The sequence below is a fragment of the Terrapene carolina genome, unplaced genomic scaffold, assembly GCF_002925995.2.
Source record: "Terrapene carolina triunguis isolate 2854851 unplaced genomic scaffold, T_m_triunguis-2.0 Scaffold24, whole genome shotgun sequence".
Classification (NCBI taxonomy): domain Eukaryota; kingdom Metazoa; phylum Chordata; order Testudines; family Emydidae; genus Terrapene; species Terrapene triunguis.
The window spans coordinates 5,046,128-5,062,454 of NW_020664375.1; the positions used below are offsets into that span (position 1 = coordinate 5,046,128).

The window sequence follows — 16,327 nt, forward strand, 5'->3', positions numbered from 1 at the left end:
ACTGACCATTTTAGTTAAGATGTGTTAGAGCAAGAGATTCAAGTCTCCTAAAATTAAGTACATGTGTGAATGACTTCCACTCCAAATAATCTTCCTGATAATGTATATCACAGCTACCACAGCTAGCAAGATCTAGTCAAAAAGTGATAACTAATGTTACACTGGTGGCAAAAAACCAACCAACCAAATAACCCACAAACAAAAAAAAAAAATACAAATTTAGACTGACACTTTTCTAAATTCACTGCATGGGGCAACAAACACACAGCTCAATACCTTGAGTTGAGGATGCAGTAGCCTTAATTCTAAAGCACGGCTGTCCTTTGAAAAGTGATTCTGTAAACATGGCATTGTGGTGTTACATGTTTACTGTCACTCAGTAATCCCACATCAAAAGTTAAAAAAAAAAAAAAAAAGTTTTCCTCCTAAATGGTGACTGTCACAGTTTCACGGGACCTACACCACGGTCCACTCCAGAGTGCCCACTCAGCTTTCAGAACTCCTGCCGTAACCAGTCTCTGGGTAGGGACCCTTGTCCCACTCCTTTCTGATCAGCAGTTTTAAGGCTGCACAGACCCTTGCCTTACACTGCATGATCCCCAGCAAGCCAGTCTGCTTATAGCCTGTGGCTGGGCTCTGCTTTCACTCCAAGGACTATGACAGGTGTGATTTACCAGTAATCCAAACAGTTCTTTCTAAGCAGGGACATTTATTCTTACGGAAAAAGTTTTACAGAGAAAAATGTATAAAAAATAAACAGATTTAAACCCCACTAAACATATCAAGAAAAACAAGCAGTCTTATGGGGCCAAAGTACTTCCAATCCTACAGCAGGATTGGTCCCCTTGGACAAATGTGAACATTGCTTTGCTGGTTCAGACAGACGGCACTATGTCTCTTCAAACTCAGCCTTTTTATACCAAGAGCTCTTTCTTTGAGTCTCTGGAAAACCCACTTTGAACCAGTGTATGCAAAACAGTCCCGGAGTGGTACCTCCCTAGAGTTGTTTAGTCTCAGTGACTCGCCTTGATCACTCCCCCAGTGTTTTTAGTTCCTGGAGGAGCTGTGGTAACCCTCCTCCATGGAGAAGAACACATTCATACATAATCCCTTCATAAATTTAATATACAGGTACTGCATTAGGTTGCAATATCTGTCACAGTGACTGCAAATGCCAAGATCGCAGTTTAAGTCCAGCTTGGTTCTTCTTGTTCTATCACCATTGCCAGTTATCCTGACCCACCTGAGGTGTATTGTATCTGGGATACGATCGGTCCTACAATGACCTATGTCAGCCACATGACATAACAGTTGCCATGGAGAAGTATTACAATATTAAGTACACTTCATAAAACCAAGAAAAAAAATTAGAAAGCACAAAGGTGGACTGAGTGGCTTTTATTGAATTTGCTTTTTTAAAAAAATATCTTTGAGGTGAGAACTGGCACGAGAAACACCAGCTTAAAAGAAATATTTCTAAATAAGTAACCAAAACCAACCATGTAGAATGGAATGCAATCTATAGCTCCACTCCCGAAATACGTTAGTATTCCTTATTCATGTTATAAATGGCAACACTTGCCCTGCTAGGTTTATAAGGCTGTATCACTTTCTTCATTATAAACCACAATTAAAGTGAACGTTCTGTCAGCTTTTCCATTACAGGCCAGGGGAAGAGGCGGTGTTTGGGCAGGGCCTCAGGGGAAGAGGCAGCGCAGGGGTGGGCAACAGTGGCCCCCCTACTTTTAGGAAGCTTCCACCGCTCTTGCTACAGAGTACATTTGTTTATAACATTTTGAGCCCATGATTTCTTAAACGTTAACATCTAACGTTAGAAGCCTAAATCCCTGTTGAGGCACCTACCTCAGTGGCCTGATTTTCAAAAAGGGCTATTTACTTTAGTGGGAGCTGCTGGGTGCTCAGCACTCTTGAAAATCAGGCCACTGAGGTAGGTGCCTAAATACGGATCTAGGAGTCTAATATTAGACACCCATATTGGAAATTGTGCCCCATATTAAATAGTGAACGAAGTCCAGGGAGAGAGCAGGAGTGCTGGAGTGGAGGCCAATGAAGTAAGGCTCGGGGAAAGAAGGGAGTTTTGGGGAGGGTTGTGAAGAAGGAAAGCAACCAGGGCCGTACTTAGGCATATGTAGCATACATGGCTGTGTAGGGCACCCAAAAATTTGGGGCACCTTTCCCCTCGCTGGCCGCGGCTGGAATCCTCTCTTCTCCAGCCCCTCCCTGGCACTGGGCTGGCGGGCTTCTCCCCAACCTCATCCCCATCAGAGTATACTCACGGCTCCAGAGCGAATAGGCAAGGCGACAGTTTACTCGGCGATAAAACTGCTTGTTTATAGGCCAGAGGATTAGTGTGCATAGTTGGACGAAGTTAATGATCAACCCACTCACAACGAAGACAAACCCAATGAGGAGATGAACTATAAACTGGGTCTTCAAAAATGCAATTAAGCCCATGATAACCACTTAGTAGGCCTTGCAGGGTCCTTCGCTCAGAATAACCGTCCTGAAAGAGAGAGAAAAGAAAATCTGATTGAGACTAAAGTTACCAGCCTCTGGAAAAGAAATCTAGGAGAGTGTTATTTCTCTGTCTGACAGCAGGAAGAGGAAAACCACCAGCCTCCAGGCCTCTTTTATTCTGGTCTTTTTTGCAGTGGGGTAATCGTTATTTAGCCAATGATGCAAATCACTTGAAGTAAGAATCTCGTTAACTAGAGCTTTTAACCACCTGAGAAAAATTATTCTGGCTGCTGCTGCTGAATTTCACCTCTCTTCACACAAACGTCAAGTAACAAGGCTTTGAGATGGGACCAATAAATAAATAAATAAATAAAGCCCCAATCTGAGAGCAGGCTGCACCGCAGCACCTCCACAGCTGCTTATTCCTGTCTGTGAACCGGACTAGTGGCTGTTGCTCCTCTGGGCCACATGAGTGGTGTGCCTAGCACCTGTGTAAGTGTGGATCCATTGATACCGTCATGGCCTGTCCCCAAAGCTTTTTCTCCGCATTGTCCTATTCAGAACAAGCACAAAAGGCCATCACTGCAGAAGCACAGAGAGGATGGCGGCCGTGCTATGCATCTGCTTTGTTTAGAGAGTAGTGCAGTGGCCCATTCACTGAGTGGGCCCTTCCCGCTATGACAAATTTCACTTAAGAAAAAACAGTGCTGCACTAAGAGAGGCAGTATGGCCTAGCGGACTAAGAATGGAAATGGAAATCAAGTATAGTAGAACCTCAGAGTTACAAACACCTCAGGAAAGGAGGTTGTTCGTAACTCTGAAATGTTCATAACAAAATGGAATGGTTGTTCTTTCAAAAGTTTACAACTGAACATTGACTTAATACAGCTTTGAAACTTCACTATGCAGAAGAAAAATGCTGCTTTTCCTTTATTTTTTAGTAGTTTACGTTTAACACTGTACTTTGTTTTATTTGCTTTTTTTTTTTTTTTTTTTTTTTTTTTGGTGTGTGTGTCTTTGCTGCTGCCTGATTGCATACCTCCGATTCCAAATGAGGTGTGTAGTTGTCTGGTCAGTTTGTAACTCTGACGTTCATAACTCTGAGGTTCTCCTGTATTCCCAAATTCTAATTCCAGCTCTTAGGCAAGTCAGTTATCTTCTCCCTTTCTCAGCTTTGTGACCCAAGAAGTCCTTAATGCCAATTAGCAAGGGGGTTACAGGAACATCCTGATACTGGTATGTCCATTTTGGTTCACCAAAAAACATCATGTGAGGTCTAAAAGGAAAGCTGGTGTCACCCTGGTCCTTAATATTGTTGTGAGCTGTACATATAGATACGATGTAAGGAGTTATATATGTACACTGAAAATATGTTTTAAAGTCTGTATCAAGGTATTAGTCACCAGCAAAGGTGAAAAACAAGTTTTCCTTCAGACAGGAGGTAAGAAATAAGTATTTCTCTGTCAGGCTATAAATTAAGCTCTAACCCAACAAAACAGATGCACATTTACGTACAAAGTCACCAGGAAAGGAGCACAGAGGAAAAAGAGGCCACGGGGGTTACCCTGGTTGTGTGCAAAGAAAATGAACATGGGAGTTATTCCTAGAAGGCAAAGATGACACCCCAGTCTTTGCCTGATTCTGCCAACATTTACTCATAGGAATAATTTTACATCCCATTGAATTCAATGGGTAAAGTCACATGAATATGAATGTCTGGCTGATTTGGACCTATGTCAGTGCCTGGAAATGGGGGGCAGACAGATCGGAGGGGGAGTAAGGGGAGGTACTGAGACTTGGTGAAGGGCAGGCAGCTGGCTCCAGTTGGGAAGGTGGGTCCCAGGGGCTCCTACCTGATCCTGGGAGCATTTCAGCCCAATCCTGGACCCCGCAGCAGCCACTTCAGCCCCTCCGGGTCCTGTTCCCTGCTCCCTAGCCCTTGTGGTGGCCTGCTCCAGCCTCTCTGGGTCCTACTTGTCTCCCGCTTCCCCCCAGGCATGTGCAAGTTTATGCAGGGGCAGCGCCCCCACAATATTTCCATTGTGAGAGCGCTAGCTCCCCTGACCTAAGTGGTTAATGGTGATGAAATGCTTTGAAGATATGAAGTGCTAAGTGTGTGTGTGTGTATATGTATATATATATATATAGAGAGAGAGAGAGAGAGAGAGATTCCCTATGATTAAAAAAAAAAAGTACACGCCAACAGCCAAGAACTGATGAAACATCTCCATTTTTCACTCATTTAATTCACGCTGCTATTTATAACTCCCCAGCATTTGTACTAAAGATGCTGATTTCCTGACTAACACAAACTATTGCAACTCCTACTTGTCAGGTGCTTCCTTCTGATCCCTAGAATATGTCTCATTACCTTCTGTACTAGAAATGAGTTGAGGGGTTTTTAATTTTCCAGACATAAGTACATTTGGAAACATAATAGAGGAAAGGGAGAAACATGTCAAACTGACCAATGCTTCTATCTTAGATTTTTACATAGTGACTCTCGTGCCATTTCTCAAAGTAGTTGAATAAATATTGTTTTAGGAAGACCCACCCTATTTGCACCTGGACTTTTCCTGTAAGAAAAAGGCTGAATTCTAAAACAAAAATGTATTTGTAAAGGTTTCCATTTCTGGCAAGCATACAATTCTGTTTCTTAGCAATAATTCTTACAATCTGATGAAGGGACAACATAATTAAAAAACCAAACAAACCCTGTTTCCAGGATACCATTGTCTGACACAGCTTAAGTGCTGCAATATACTTCACGTGTACTGTATCATCACCTTATTTGCTGAGCTGTGACACTGAGCAGCTGATTCCCTACACAGCAATGGAGTCACGTCTTTTCATTAGAACATTCTTCAAGTTAGTGTATGAATTACTGTCAGTGATAAGCAAGCCCTTCCCCACTTCCAAGATTAAAGATAAAATCATTTCTTTAACTGTTGTCTTTCAAGGTACAGTACAGACAGACCAAAAAAAAAAAATCTGTTTTTTCCCTCCACATAATCACTCATAGAATTTCAATTTGCATTTCATACACGCATACAGAGTTAGCTTAGCTGATGATCATGTATGTCATCACAGTTATTAGTATAGTAATTATTACCTTGCACTATGAAACACGGCTCCCTCCCTTTGGGTGCACCATTTAAGATCAGAAAGAAACCACTACTAGAAAATGGAAATGCCAAGTAATAACACTGAAGGTTTTCAACTGATAAAATGGTTGAGTCACGCTTTTACGCTTCCTCTGCTTTGCACCAAATCTAGGATGTTCTAGCATTTGTCAATCAGATCAGTACTTTGCAATACTATAGACACAAAAAGGCAAATCTTGCTCCGCCAGGTGCAGCTGCCGGAAGTCTCTATATGTGGAAGGCGTGATTTAGGGAGCCTGTACTACTGGCATGCACAGAGCCCAGCTCTGCTGGGGTTCACTGTGCCCCAGTGCACTTCAGGACTGCAAATACAGTGAATACTACTGCAGCCCTGAGAACAGAGAGAGGTTACTCACCCTGTGCAGTAACTGTAGTTCTTCGAGATGTGTCCCCCTTTGGATGCTCCCCTTCAGGTGCACGTGTGCCCCACATGCCTTCTATCGGAGAATTTCATTAGCAGTATCCATTTGGCCCATGCATGCACTGTTGATATTCTCGTGCCCTGCACCAAGGCTATATCAGGCTGTGCGAGTGAACAGCCCTCAGTACCTTGTCCATCACTGAGTCTCAGAAGGAAACTCCAAAGCAGAGGGGAAGGAGGGCGGGAAATGGATCACCCATAGGGACACACATCTGAAAGAACTACAGTTACTGCACAGGGTGAGTAACCTCTCTTTCTTCTTTGTGTAGTGTCCCTATGGGCGCTCCACTTCCGGTGACTCCCAAACAGTATCCCCATAAGCAGGGTGGGGAGCTTCAGAGTAAAGGCCGTTACAAAGGAAAGAGCTGCACTGCCAACTGCTGTATCACATCTGGAGGCATTCACTAAGGCATAGTGTCTGGAGAAGGGATGTGCCGAAGACCATGTAGCTGTTCTGCAGAGCTCAGAAACTGGGACTTTTTAAGTAGAGCCACAGATGTAGATTATGACCTCATTGAATGAGCTGACACGCCAGACCGGGGGGGGGGGGGGTTTGTTGGCTGCACTGTAACAAGGTATAATACACCCAGAAATCTATTCTGAGAGCCGTTGGCTAGAAATGGCAGAACCTTTGATCTGTCTGCAAACTAAACCAACAGTCTAGGGGATTTACAAACTAGTTTAGTTTTATCTAGAATGCCCTCCTGACATCTCCCTGTTGAGAACAGTCTCCCTGTTGGAATTGTACAGTTTCAGAAAGAAAACTGATAGGTAAATGACCTGATTTAGACAAAACTCAGAAGACACTTTAGGGAGAAACCTGGGATGCGGCTCTAGGGGAACCTTACGCTTATAAAATATTGTGAAAGTAGAGCCTGCCATTAATGCCCCAATCTCTCCGACTCTACGGGCTGAGGTAATAGCCACTAGGAAGGCTGTTTTCATAGACAAATTCAATAAGAAGCAGGTCTCCATTGGTTCAAAAGGAGACTTCATATGACTTTTAAGAACCAGATTCAGGTGACAAGCTGGGGAGGGACTTTCACCTGTGGGAAGAAATTTCCCAGACCTTTCATGAATCTTGCAGTTGCAAGGTGAGCAGACAGGGAGAGCCCCTCAATAATGATATGAAAAGCTGTTAGGATAGCCAGATGAACCTTCAGGGATTTTAGTAACAGTTCTGGATTTTTTTAGTTGCAACAGGTATTCCAGAATGAGCAGAAGTGAGGCAGATTCAGGGACAGCGTTCTGGAATTCACCCAAGTGATTAAATCTTCTACCAGAAATACTTTCAAAAGTGGAGAATCTTTCCTACTATTTAACAATATGTGTTGTACCTTTGCAGAACAGGACAACTGTAGCCCAGCGAACCATTGAGGAGCCACGCCTTGAGGCAGCAAATGCTCAGATTGGGATGCAGCCTTCAACTGGCGCCCTGGGAGAGAAGTTGAGGAATGATTGGAAGATTTGTCAGTGGATAAAGAGCTGGGTGGAACTGGTAAGGAAACCATGCAGGTCTTCACCACGTTGAGACAATTAGAATGACTGAGCTTGACCTATCTGATTTTGTTCACCACTGAGAATCAGAGATGTTGGGTGAAAAAGCGTAAAACAGCTTCCCCATCCAGGGAAGAAGTCCTCCAAAGAATTGCAACCTAAACCCACCCTTGAACAAAATAGATGGCATTTTTTTTTCGCTGCAGTGGCAAAGAAATCCACTTTTGGAAACCCCCAAATCTGAAAAATGCCGACCAGAACCTGGGATCCAACTCTCATTCATAATCTTGGGAAAAACACCTTCTGAGAGTGTCGACTGTGACATTTTGTCTGCCCGGAAGATACATTGCTGAAATTCCAATGTGATATTTTATGCACCAGTTCCATAACCATATCGCTTTGGCACAGTGGGAAGGGGATCATACTCCTCCCTGCCGGTTGATATAGAACAGGGGTTCCCAAACTTGGTTTGCGGCTTGTTTAGGGTAAGCCCCTGGCGGGCTGCGAGACACTTTGTTTACCTGAGCGTCCGCAGATACGGCCGCTCGCAGCTCCCAGTGGCCGCGGTTTGCTGCTCCCGGCCAATGGGAGCTGTGGGAAGCGGTGGCCTCCGGAGTATCTACCTCTCCCCCCAGCTTAGTGTCATCTGCAAACTTGCTAAGGGTTGAACAAAACCGGCCCCAGGACCGACCCCGGGACACTCCACTTGATACCGGCTGCAAACTAGACATCAAGTCGTTGATCACTACCCATTGAGCCCGACAATCTAGCCAGCTTTCTATCCACCTTATAGTCCATCCATCCAATCCATACTTCTTTAACTTGATAGATCTGTGCCTGATAAGAGGCAGAAAAGGAAGGCAGGCATTTCTGACCACGCTGAGCTCCAACAGGTCGGTGTGAAGGGTTGTTTCCTGGGGTGACCATCTGCCCTGCACTGTTAAAAGTGTCAAGGTGCGCCCCTCATCCTAACAAAGATGTGTCTGTAGTCACAGTTACCATTGGCGTCAGTTGGAGGAAGGGAACCCTCACCCCCTACATTGTGATGGACATTCCATCAGTGTAGGGAATGCTTTACCTGCTAGGGAATTGACACCTGCTTGTCTAGACTGTATTTGTTTGGCAAGTAACCTGATCTGAGCCACCCTGGAAGCAGCAGAGGCATAACCTCGCATGCTCTGTCATGGAGGTGCAAGCCACCATGTGACCGAGAAGTTGAATACAGTTTCTGACTGAAGTCTGGGGGCTCCCTTGACTGGTTCTGATAAGGTTTGGTAATACCATGAATCTATCCATGGGAAGGAAGGCCCTGGATGCTAAGGAATATAGGGATGCCCCTGTAAATCACAAGTTCTGAACAGGAGACAGTGTGGATTTTTCCGCATTCAGCTGAAGACCAAAGTCCAAGAACAGAGAAAGTGTTGTCCTTGAGGCAGACAATGCCTCTTGGTATGACCAACCTTTGAGTAGCAAATCGGCAAGGCGGTTTGCCCGGGCAGCCTGATATTGCCTTGGTGCAGGCAGGAGGATATCAACAGCATATGCGCAGGCCAAACGGGCACTGCTAATGAAAATCTCTGATTAAAGCAGTGTGGGGAACACGCACACCTTAAGTGGAGCACCCATAGGGACACTACTTGAATAAGAACAGTAGCCAAAGAGTGGCTTTGCTTCCAGCCTGCACCTTTTGGGGATAGAGAAGATTCAGGGATGGGGTTATCCCCAATGTTTTGTAAAGTATAATTATTTTACTTTTATTTAATCTTAAAAAGATGGGAAACCAAAAGAATCTGAAGAATCCTGTTTTCTCTCCCATCTGATTTCAACACTGGGCTCAGAATCTTCCACAGTATCTCAATTTTATTTGGCTTTAAAGGAATACAATATTTTTCCCAGTTAGAGTTTACTTTTCTGCATTCCTGACTCTGTAGGCCAGCCAGGTAAGACAGTGAAAGACTAATTGAGAAATATTACTTTGTCAGCCAGGGCTGCTTTGTGAATTCCCTACGGATCAATTTACACTGGGAAGTGAACAGGGATTACTATTTACCATAATGAGGAACAGTGTATTAACAGTGATTGAGTACAGTAGATATTGAGGAAACAGTTTCCTTAGAGCAATTTGCAGCAATTCTCAACAGTCTCCATCTTATAATATGAATAAAAGAAAATACATACAGCAGCCCACTAACAACAATCTCTTCTTTCCCTTCATCTCCAACCATATCTGCAATCCCACAACACAAAACCACCTTGAATACCCATTTCCCCCCCCCAGGCTGCAGGACTGAGAACAGCTCCAGTAGCTATGATATTGTACATCCCTACTCCCATGACCTTGCAAACTGCCTACTTTGTACAGCGATACTGCAGTAGAGCACTAATGTACAGGGCACCTAAAGAGTAACTTAGAACAAACAGCTTCCCTCAAACACCAGATTACAAGGGTCATTCAGATACACAGATACCTTATGGGGCTTATGGGGCTAATTATCTCCCAAAGTCAGACGTCGTCTCTGATCCCCTATCATTAAAGAGAGACGCTGACTTTTGGTACTATCTGAACTTTTAAACTCAGAAGGCAGATCAGCAGGTGGCTGGATACCTATGCGTCTACTGCAGTTACCTCAAATTTTGATAATACAGCATCCATCTGGGATAACTGGATGGGTCATAATGTGTAAACTACAGCTATAATTTCTAAATCTGAATGAAGTGAGGTTTCATTTGAACACCATTTCCTGTGGGGATATATATATATATATATATATATATATATATATATGTACCATAAAAACAATTGGAGATTTGTTTAATAAGAAAGATACAAGACAGGCAAGGTACACGACAGTGCTCTCTGTAAAAATACAAGTGAACTATGGAAAAAGAAAGAAAGAGTACAGAGTATCCCACTGCCCAACTGCTCTGGTGCACTGAGAGGGTTTTTTTGCTTTCCTTTGGGAAAAGATTTGAGTATTGACCACTTGGCACAGTTACAGGGAGAGCTAAGGCCTTTGATCCCTTTGCATTACCTCAGGTGACAGGCTTTGCTTTCTTCATCTCTTACAAGGTGGAACCCAACAGTTCAACCACTTGAGAACTGGGTCTCTGGGTTGCAGCCCCCATTTCCCAAATGCACTAACATGACAGGCCCAACTGCATTCAGCCCGTGCAAGAAACATTCTTCCAGGAGCTTATGACCAACAGGTGATTAATGTGACTTAAAACAGCTTCGTCAAAACAAACGTATCCACCCAAAGGTACACAGCAATGAGAGAAAAGGGTTAAAAACAACAAAAAGCCTGTCTCTTACCTAAAGCTTTTCATTTCTCTCAAACCTTGGGCAAGCCTAGCTGCCCCAGACCCATCCCGCAGGGACTGCAGGTCAGTCTGTTGGCTCTCCACGAACAGACTCTGAGGTTTGAACCCCCTCCCTTGCTAGAGAACAAGTTTTTAATTGTTTAGTGTTCTCTTGATCTTAGACCCTCAGTTGTGGCAAACCAGCTATGTAACATTGCCTGGTGCCTGAAAATAGCATCTTCCCAATGAATAGTGCAGCCACTGTTTTCTTACTCCCCTCAAGTTTATCCGAAAGGCATCTTACCTCTTACCTGCTTGTTCTTCCTAACAGCACCTTTTGATTCAACTCCATGTAGCCATAATATCATGCAGGTAAACTGAAGTACCCATAATAGTCATAAAACATATAGTGTAAATGGCAGGATAAGAATAGATGAACAGTCATACTAGCTCAGACCAATGGTCCATCTAGCCTAGTATCCTGTTTCTTACAGTGGCGAGTGCCAGATGATTCAGAAGGAATGAACAGAACAGGGCAATTTTGAGTGATTCATCCCTTGTTGTCCAGTCCCAGATTCTGGCAGTAGTTTTAGGGGCATCCAGAGCATTGGCTAATAGCCATTGATGGACCTGTTCTCCATAAACTTATCTAATTCTTTTTTGAACCCAGTTATACTTTTGGTCTTCACAACATCCTATGGCAATGAGTTCCGAGGGTTGACTGTGCTTGGATCAATGGTCCAATACGGGGAGATAAATCCTAAACTCTCAATCCACAATGTTGCAATTTCCCCACTCTTCCTACCATGTATGCAAGTTAATGAAGCAGTGGCATCCCTAGCTGTGGCTATCTCGACAGGTGTATTTTTGCCACACAGTCTTATTACTCAAGAGTAGCGATTATTTTCAATTGTGTTTTTTTTCCTTAAGATCACATTTACATTATTGGACCTGGCAGCCACTCAGTGCAAGAATGCTGAGACTAGTCTAATAGTTCATACTCCTAACTTGCCAGTGGCAGTAGAGAATCCCATTGGGAATGATCCCGCAGTAAAATGTCAGTATTAAGTAAGGAGATGCACACACCATTTTGCAGCATAGCTGTAAAGCCACTTCCCCAGGGCTTTTCTGCATGAACAAAGAGCTTCAGAGGTCTGAGTGCATCTGCCCAGCTCTTCTAGTTCCACTTGGTAACAACCCCGTCTTTTGTTTTTGCTCATGCGGTCTCTTGGATCCCATTTACAGTGACTATATGAGAAACAGGTTTTTCAAATAACTGAGTTTCTTCCAATTTACCCAGAAACCAATCCCTAAATTGTGGGCAGATACAAATCCTGTCAATAGTGCCTAAAGAAACAGGTCTCTTCATGTACAGTATTACTAAGTCAAAGCATTTCTTGGTTGAGTGCAACAGACAGGGTAAATCCTTAAAACTATGTACTAGCAGTATTAAGCTGCTAGATCCAGGTATTGTTCTTCCCATTATCCTGTCCATATTGGCAGTAACTCCTTCTGTAACAGCTGTGCATGCAAGTATAACCAGATAATATACCTTATCTTTCAATTGTCTGCTTCAGAAGTCCTACAACTGTTACCTTTAGAAAGGCTCCAATTAGACAAGTTAGACTGAATCCAGTGTATTCAATGAGGGATTTTGAGTGTAATTATTTTTTATTTACAGTATTCCAATTTTAAAAAGGTGCCTTTCACACAGTAAAACAAAAACTTGCAGCTAACCCCTCAATGTCCAACAAAATGGGACTCTCAACAACCTTCCCTTTAAATTCCCCATCCAAACACAGACCTCAACCACCACCAAACCCCTCCCGTAGTCTGGATTCCTTGGCTGAGTTATGAGGTGTTTGCAGAAGTTGAGTCCATTTTTTAATTAATATTTATATTTAAAGACCTCTTCCATTGGTTCTTACGTCATCTCAATAACAAGTGGATATATCCACTGCCAGACTTTATTTTAAGAGGTTCGAAAAAAATCACAATATATAGCCCACGAGAAGACTGTTTAGAGCAGTGTTTTTCAAAGTTCGGGTTGCGACCCAGTACTGGGTCACAGCATGTAAAGCACTGGGTCGCCTTGCTCAGCACCCAGGGACCCTGGCAGCTCTGGTCAGCACTGCAGACCAGGACATAAAAAGTCACGGTGGTGGTGCTGCCTAGCTGAGGCAAGCTAGTGCCTACCTGCTCCAACACCGCGCTGCTCCCCGGAAGCGGCCAGCAGCGGGTCCAGCTTCTTGGCAAGGGGGCCACGGGGCACTGTGCACTGCCCCCGCTCCAAACACCGGCTCCACATTGACCAGGGCGGGGCAGTGCGGTGCCTGCGGGCAAGAGCTGCGCAGAGCCGCTTGTGTACCTCCATCTAGGAGCTGGACCTGCTGCTGGCCACTTCAGGTGCAGCGCAGTCCACGGTGCCAGAACAGACGGGAAACCTGCCTCTGCACCCTGGCTGCACCGCTGACTGGGAGCCACCAGAGGTAAGTCTGTGCCCCAATCCTGTGCCCCAGCCCTGAGCCCCCCACAAACCTGGAACCCCTTCCTGCACCCCAACCCCTCCCAGAGCCTGCACCCCCACCCCAGAGCCTGACCTCTCCCGCAGCCCAACCCTCTGCCCCAGCTTTGAGCCCCCCCACACCCCAAAGCCCTCATCCCCAGCTCCACTGGGTCGTGGGCATCAACAATTTTCTTCAACTGGGTCCCCAGAAAAAAAAGTTTGAAAACCACTGGTTTAGAAAATGGTGATGGCTGAGAAGATAGTAAGTGGAAAATACAATAGCATACCGTATTTGAAAATATTGCCATGGAAGATGTTCAAGTATATTGAGTCTTTCTTGAACCTATGTACACCACAAAAAGGAAACAGAATACAAAGACTTCAAGTTTCCTTTACATAGTATGACTGCTTTCTGCCATAATCCAGGAGTTTTGTGTTTAATAATGTATAAAATGTGTGAATTCATGTATGGAGTTTAAGAAAGTTGGAGACCAAGTCTAACTACCTCGGAAAACCTCTAATTATTAATAATAGGCTGCACTTCTAGAATGCCTACTATCCAAGATATAGAGATCTACATATATTAATGAATTTTTCTTTACTTTAGTACTCCCACAGGGTTCGGTATTATTATCTTCTCAATGAGGAAACTCAGACATAGAAAGGTTAAGTGTCTTGGACAGGTGTTCTGTTACAGAGCTGGGAATTGGACACAAACCTCTTTACTTGCAGTTTTGTGCCTTAATCATAAGATCATCCTTCTCCCAGAATTTCCATAGTTCCTTAAAAATGATGACATGTCTCAGACTGCATTTTTAGTCCCTAAACTGTTGAAATTTGGATGATACAAACTGCTTCCAAATCCCATTTTCATCAAGTCCCTGGACAAATTTCAACTTACACTGTAAGAAATGCAATCTGTTGTGCACTGAAGAACTTCTGAGATTTGATACCACTGAGGAGAATTCTGTAGGGCCCCAATTAATACTAAATGGAATCATAGGGTTGCTATATGTACTTGTTTATCATAAACAGTTTCATATGCAGACAGTTAATACTTAAGGCTGTCTGTGAGCCCTCTGCAGATCTTTTCATGTTCATGTTCAGATCAGAGGATAAAATTGTATTTATCTTGCTCCAGCACAAAAGAATGGGATTCTATTAAAGCAAAATTGTTCCCTTATTTCCTCCCCTCCACTGATTTGATGATCTCCATTGTCAACAGTATTCTTTCCACTCATGTGATCCTTTATCACACTCCCTCTCCCACCACTCTGTTCATACTGTTATTCCTCAACCCCGATTCATCCTGGCTTACTCAACTATCTTTGCTCCTGATTCCATGCTGGTGACAGTCTCTGGGGGAAGACCTGGGACTACATAGACTACCATCGATGCAGGCTGGATAAAAAGTGATAGTTTTTTTAAAATATTATTTTGAAATTTAAAATTAAATACAAGTTTATTAAAATTAAATTTTAAATTGACAATCCATGTTAAGGTCTAATCTATTTAAGTAACAAATTAAATACAAATATATTAAGTAGTACATATTTGCTGTCAAGTTTGAAAGAAAATCAAACCATTGAATTGGTGTAAGTCACTGGCTAAGCATCTAGAACCAGAGTTTGTTGACAAGCTAAACCAGCTTTTGACAGCAGCACACTCTTCTGCAGTTGCAGAGAGAGTATTTTCTTCATTTCAGTTTAAAACCTAGCAGTTCAACAACTAGTTCATTCAAAGTTAAGAAACCATTTGGGAGTTGAAACAGCGGGAAAGCTTGTTTTCCTCTTCCAGCTGTGAGAGGATGAGATCTACTAGTTCTAAAATCTTGAAGGACATAGTGACCAAAAACAATGTTAAATTCACTAACTCCAGATAATACTTCCTTTATTTAATTAATCAGTTTTAAATGCAAAACATGCTTTAATAAACTTTGATAAACTTTTCTTATGTTTCCAGAATATTTAAGATAGTCTTATTTAATAAAAAAAATTAAAGAGCTGGTTTTGTGCATTTTTAATTTAATTTGAATTTCCATCCAGGTAGAGCTTGACATAAATCACAAATAAAAAAAATAATAATAAAATAAGTAATAAGTGCATTATGCACAAATTTGTAAAATAAAAATGCAAAAATTAAGAATCTAATGTGTGATTAAGCTGTATAATTGCTTACATAAATGTGTATGGATATACTGTATCTTCCAGGTTAGCAAAAAACAGTACCAAATTGTGCAAAGACTACATTTAATAGCTAATAAACATGTTTTAATGGTTACTAACTGATGAGAATCAACCTTTCTTTAAGAAAATAACTAAAAAGTACAAATGCAAAACATGATTACAATTGATGATTGAAATCAAGTTTTCCTGCTTAATGATTTAAATCATGATTAAATTTGGTGAGTTAAATTGCCTTGATTTAAATCAATCCACTCTACTCAGATGCAATTTGCTTTCTCTTCAGTAATACTGTTTTTGTTGCTACCTAACCAGTCCTACTTCACCTACCTCATTGAATCCTGGGCCTAAAATTCCAGTGCCTCCTCCCTACCTTTGACTCCTTCCTGAAATCCTCTCCATCTCATTTCTCTTCCCAAAATCATCCCAATTTCTTCAAAGAAAAAATTCAATTATCGTCTCCTCAGCCCACCTCTCTTCCCCTTTCCATCAGTACTTAACGACTCTCTCTCTACATATACTCTGACTATAACTTTTTTTAAAAGTACCTTTGACCTCCTACTATTAAATGCATTTCTAGGATATCCATAATGATGGTATCTGGATACACTTTACACTCATCCTGTCAAGGACCAGAAACAATACCAGGGATCTAAGATCACCAAACCCAAAGCAGTAACAATTAACAGAATATACTTAGAGCATATACAGTAAGCATGTGAAATCCATCTGTATGAAATATTCATTAAGCTTTAAATAATTAATTAGCAAAAAATTC

The 16,327-nt window shown here is 42.6% G+C and overlaps 1 protein-coding gene across 1 annotated transcript in view; it reads right to left on the minus strand.

Annotated features, from left to right (window-relative positions):
- The window catches only part of LOC113406287 (1-acyl-sn-glycerol-3-phosphate acyltransferase gamma), a 128,161-nt gene that overhangs the window by 18,448 nt on the left and 93,386 nt on the right, over nucleotides 1–16,327 (minus strand). Inside the window, exon 2 of the mRNA XM_026650259.2 lies at nucleotides 2,298–2,524. Coding sequence (XP_026506044.1) covers nucleotides 2,298–2,475 — 178 coding nt within the window. The 5' untranslated portion in view covers nucleotides 2,476–2,524. The remainder of the gene's footprint in view (nucleotides 1–2,297; nucleotides 2,525–16,327) is intronic.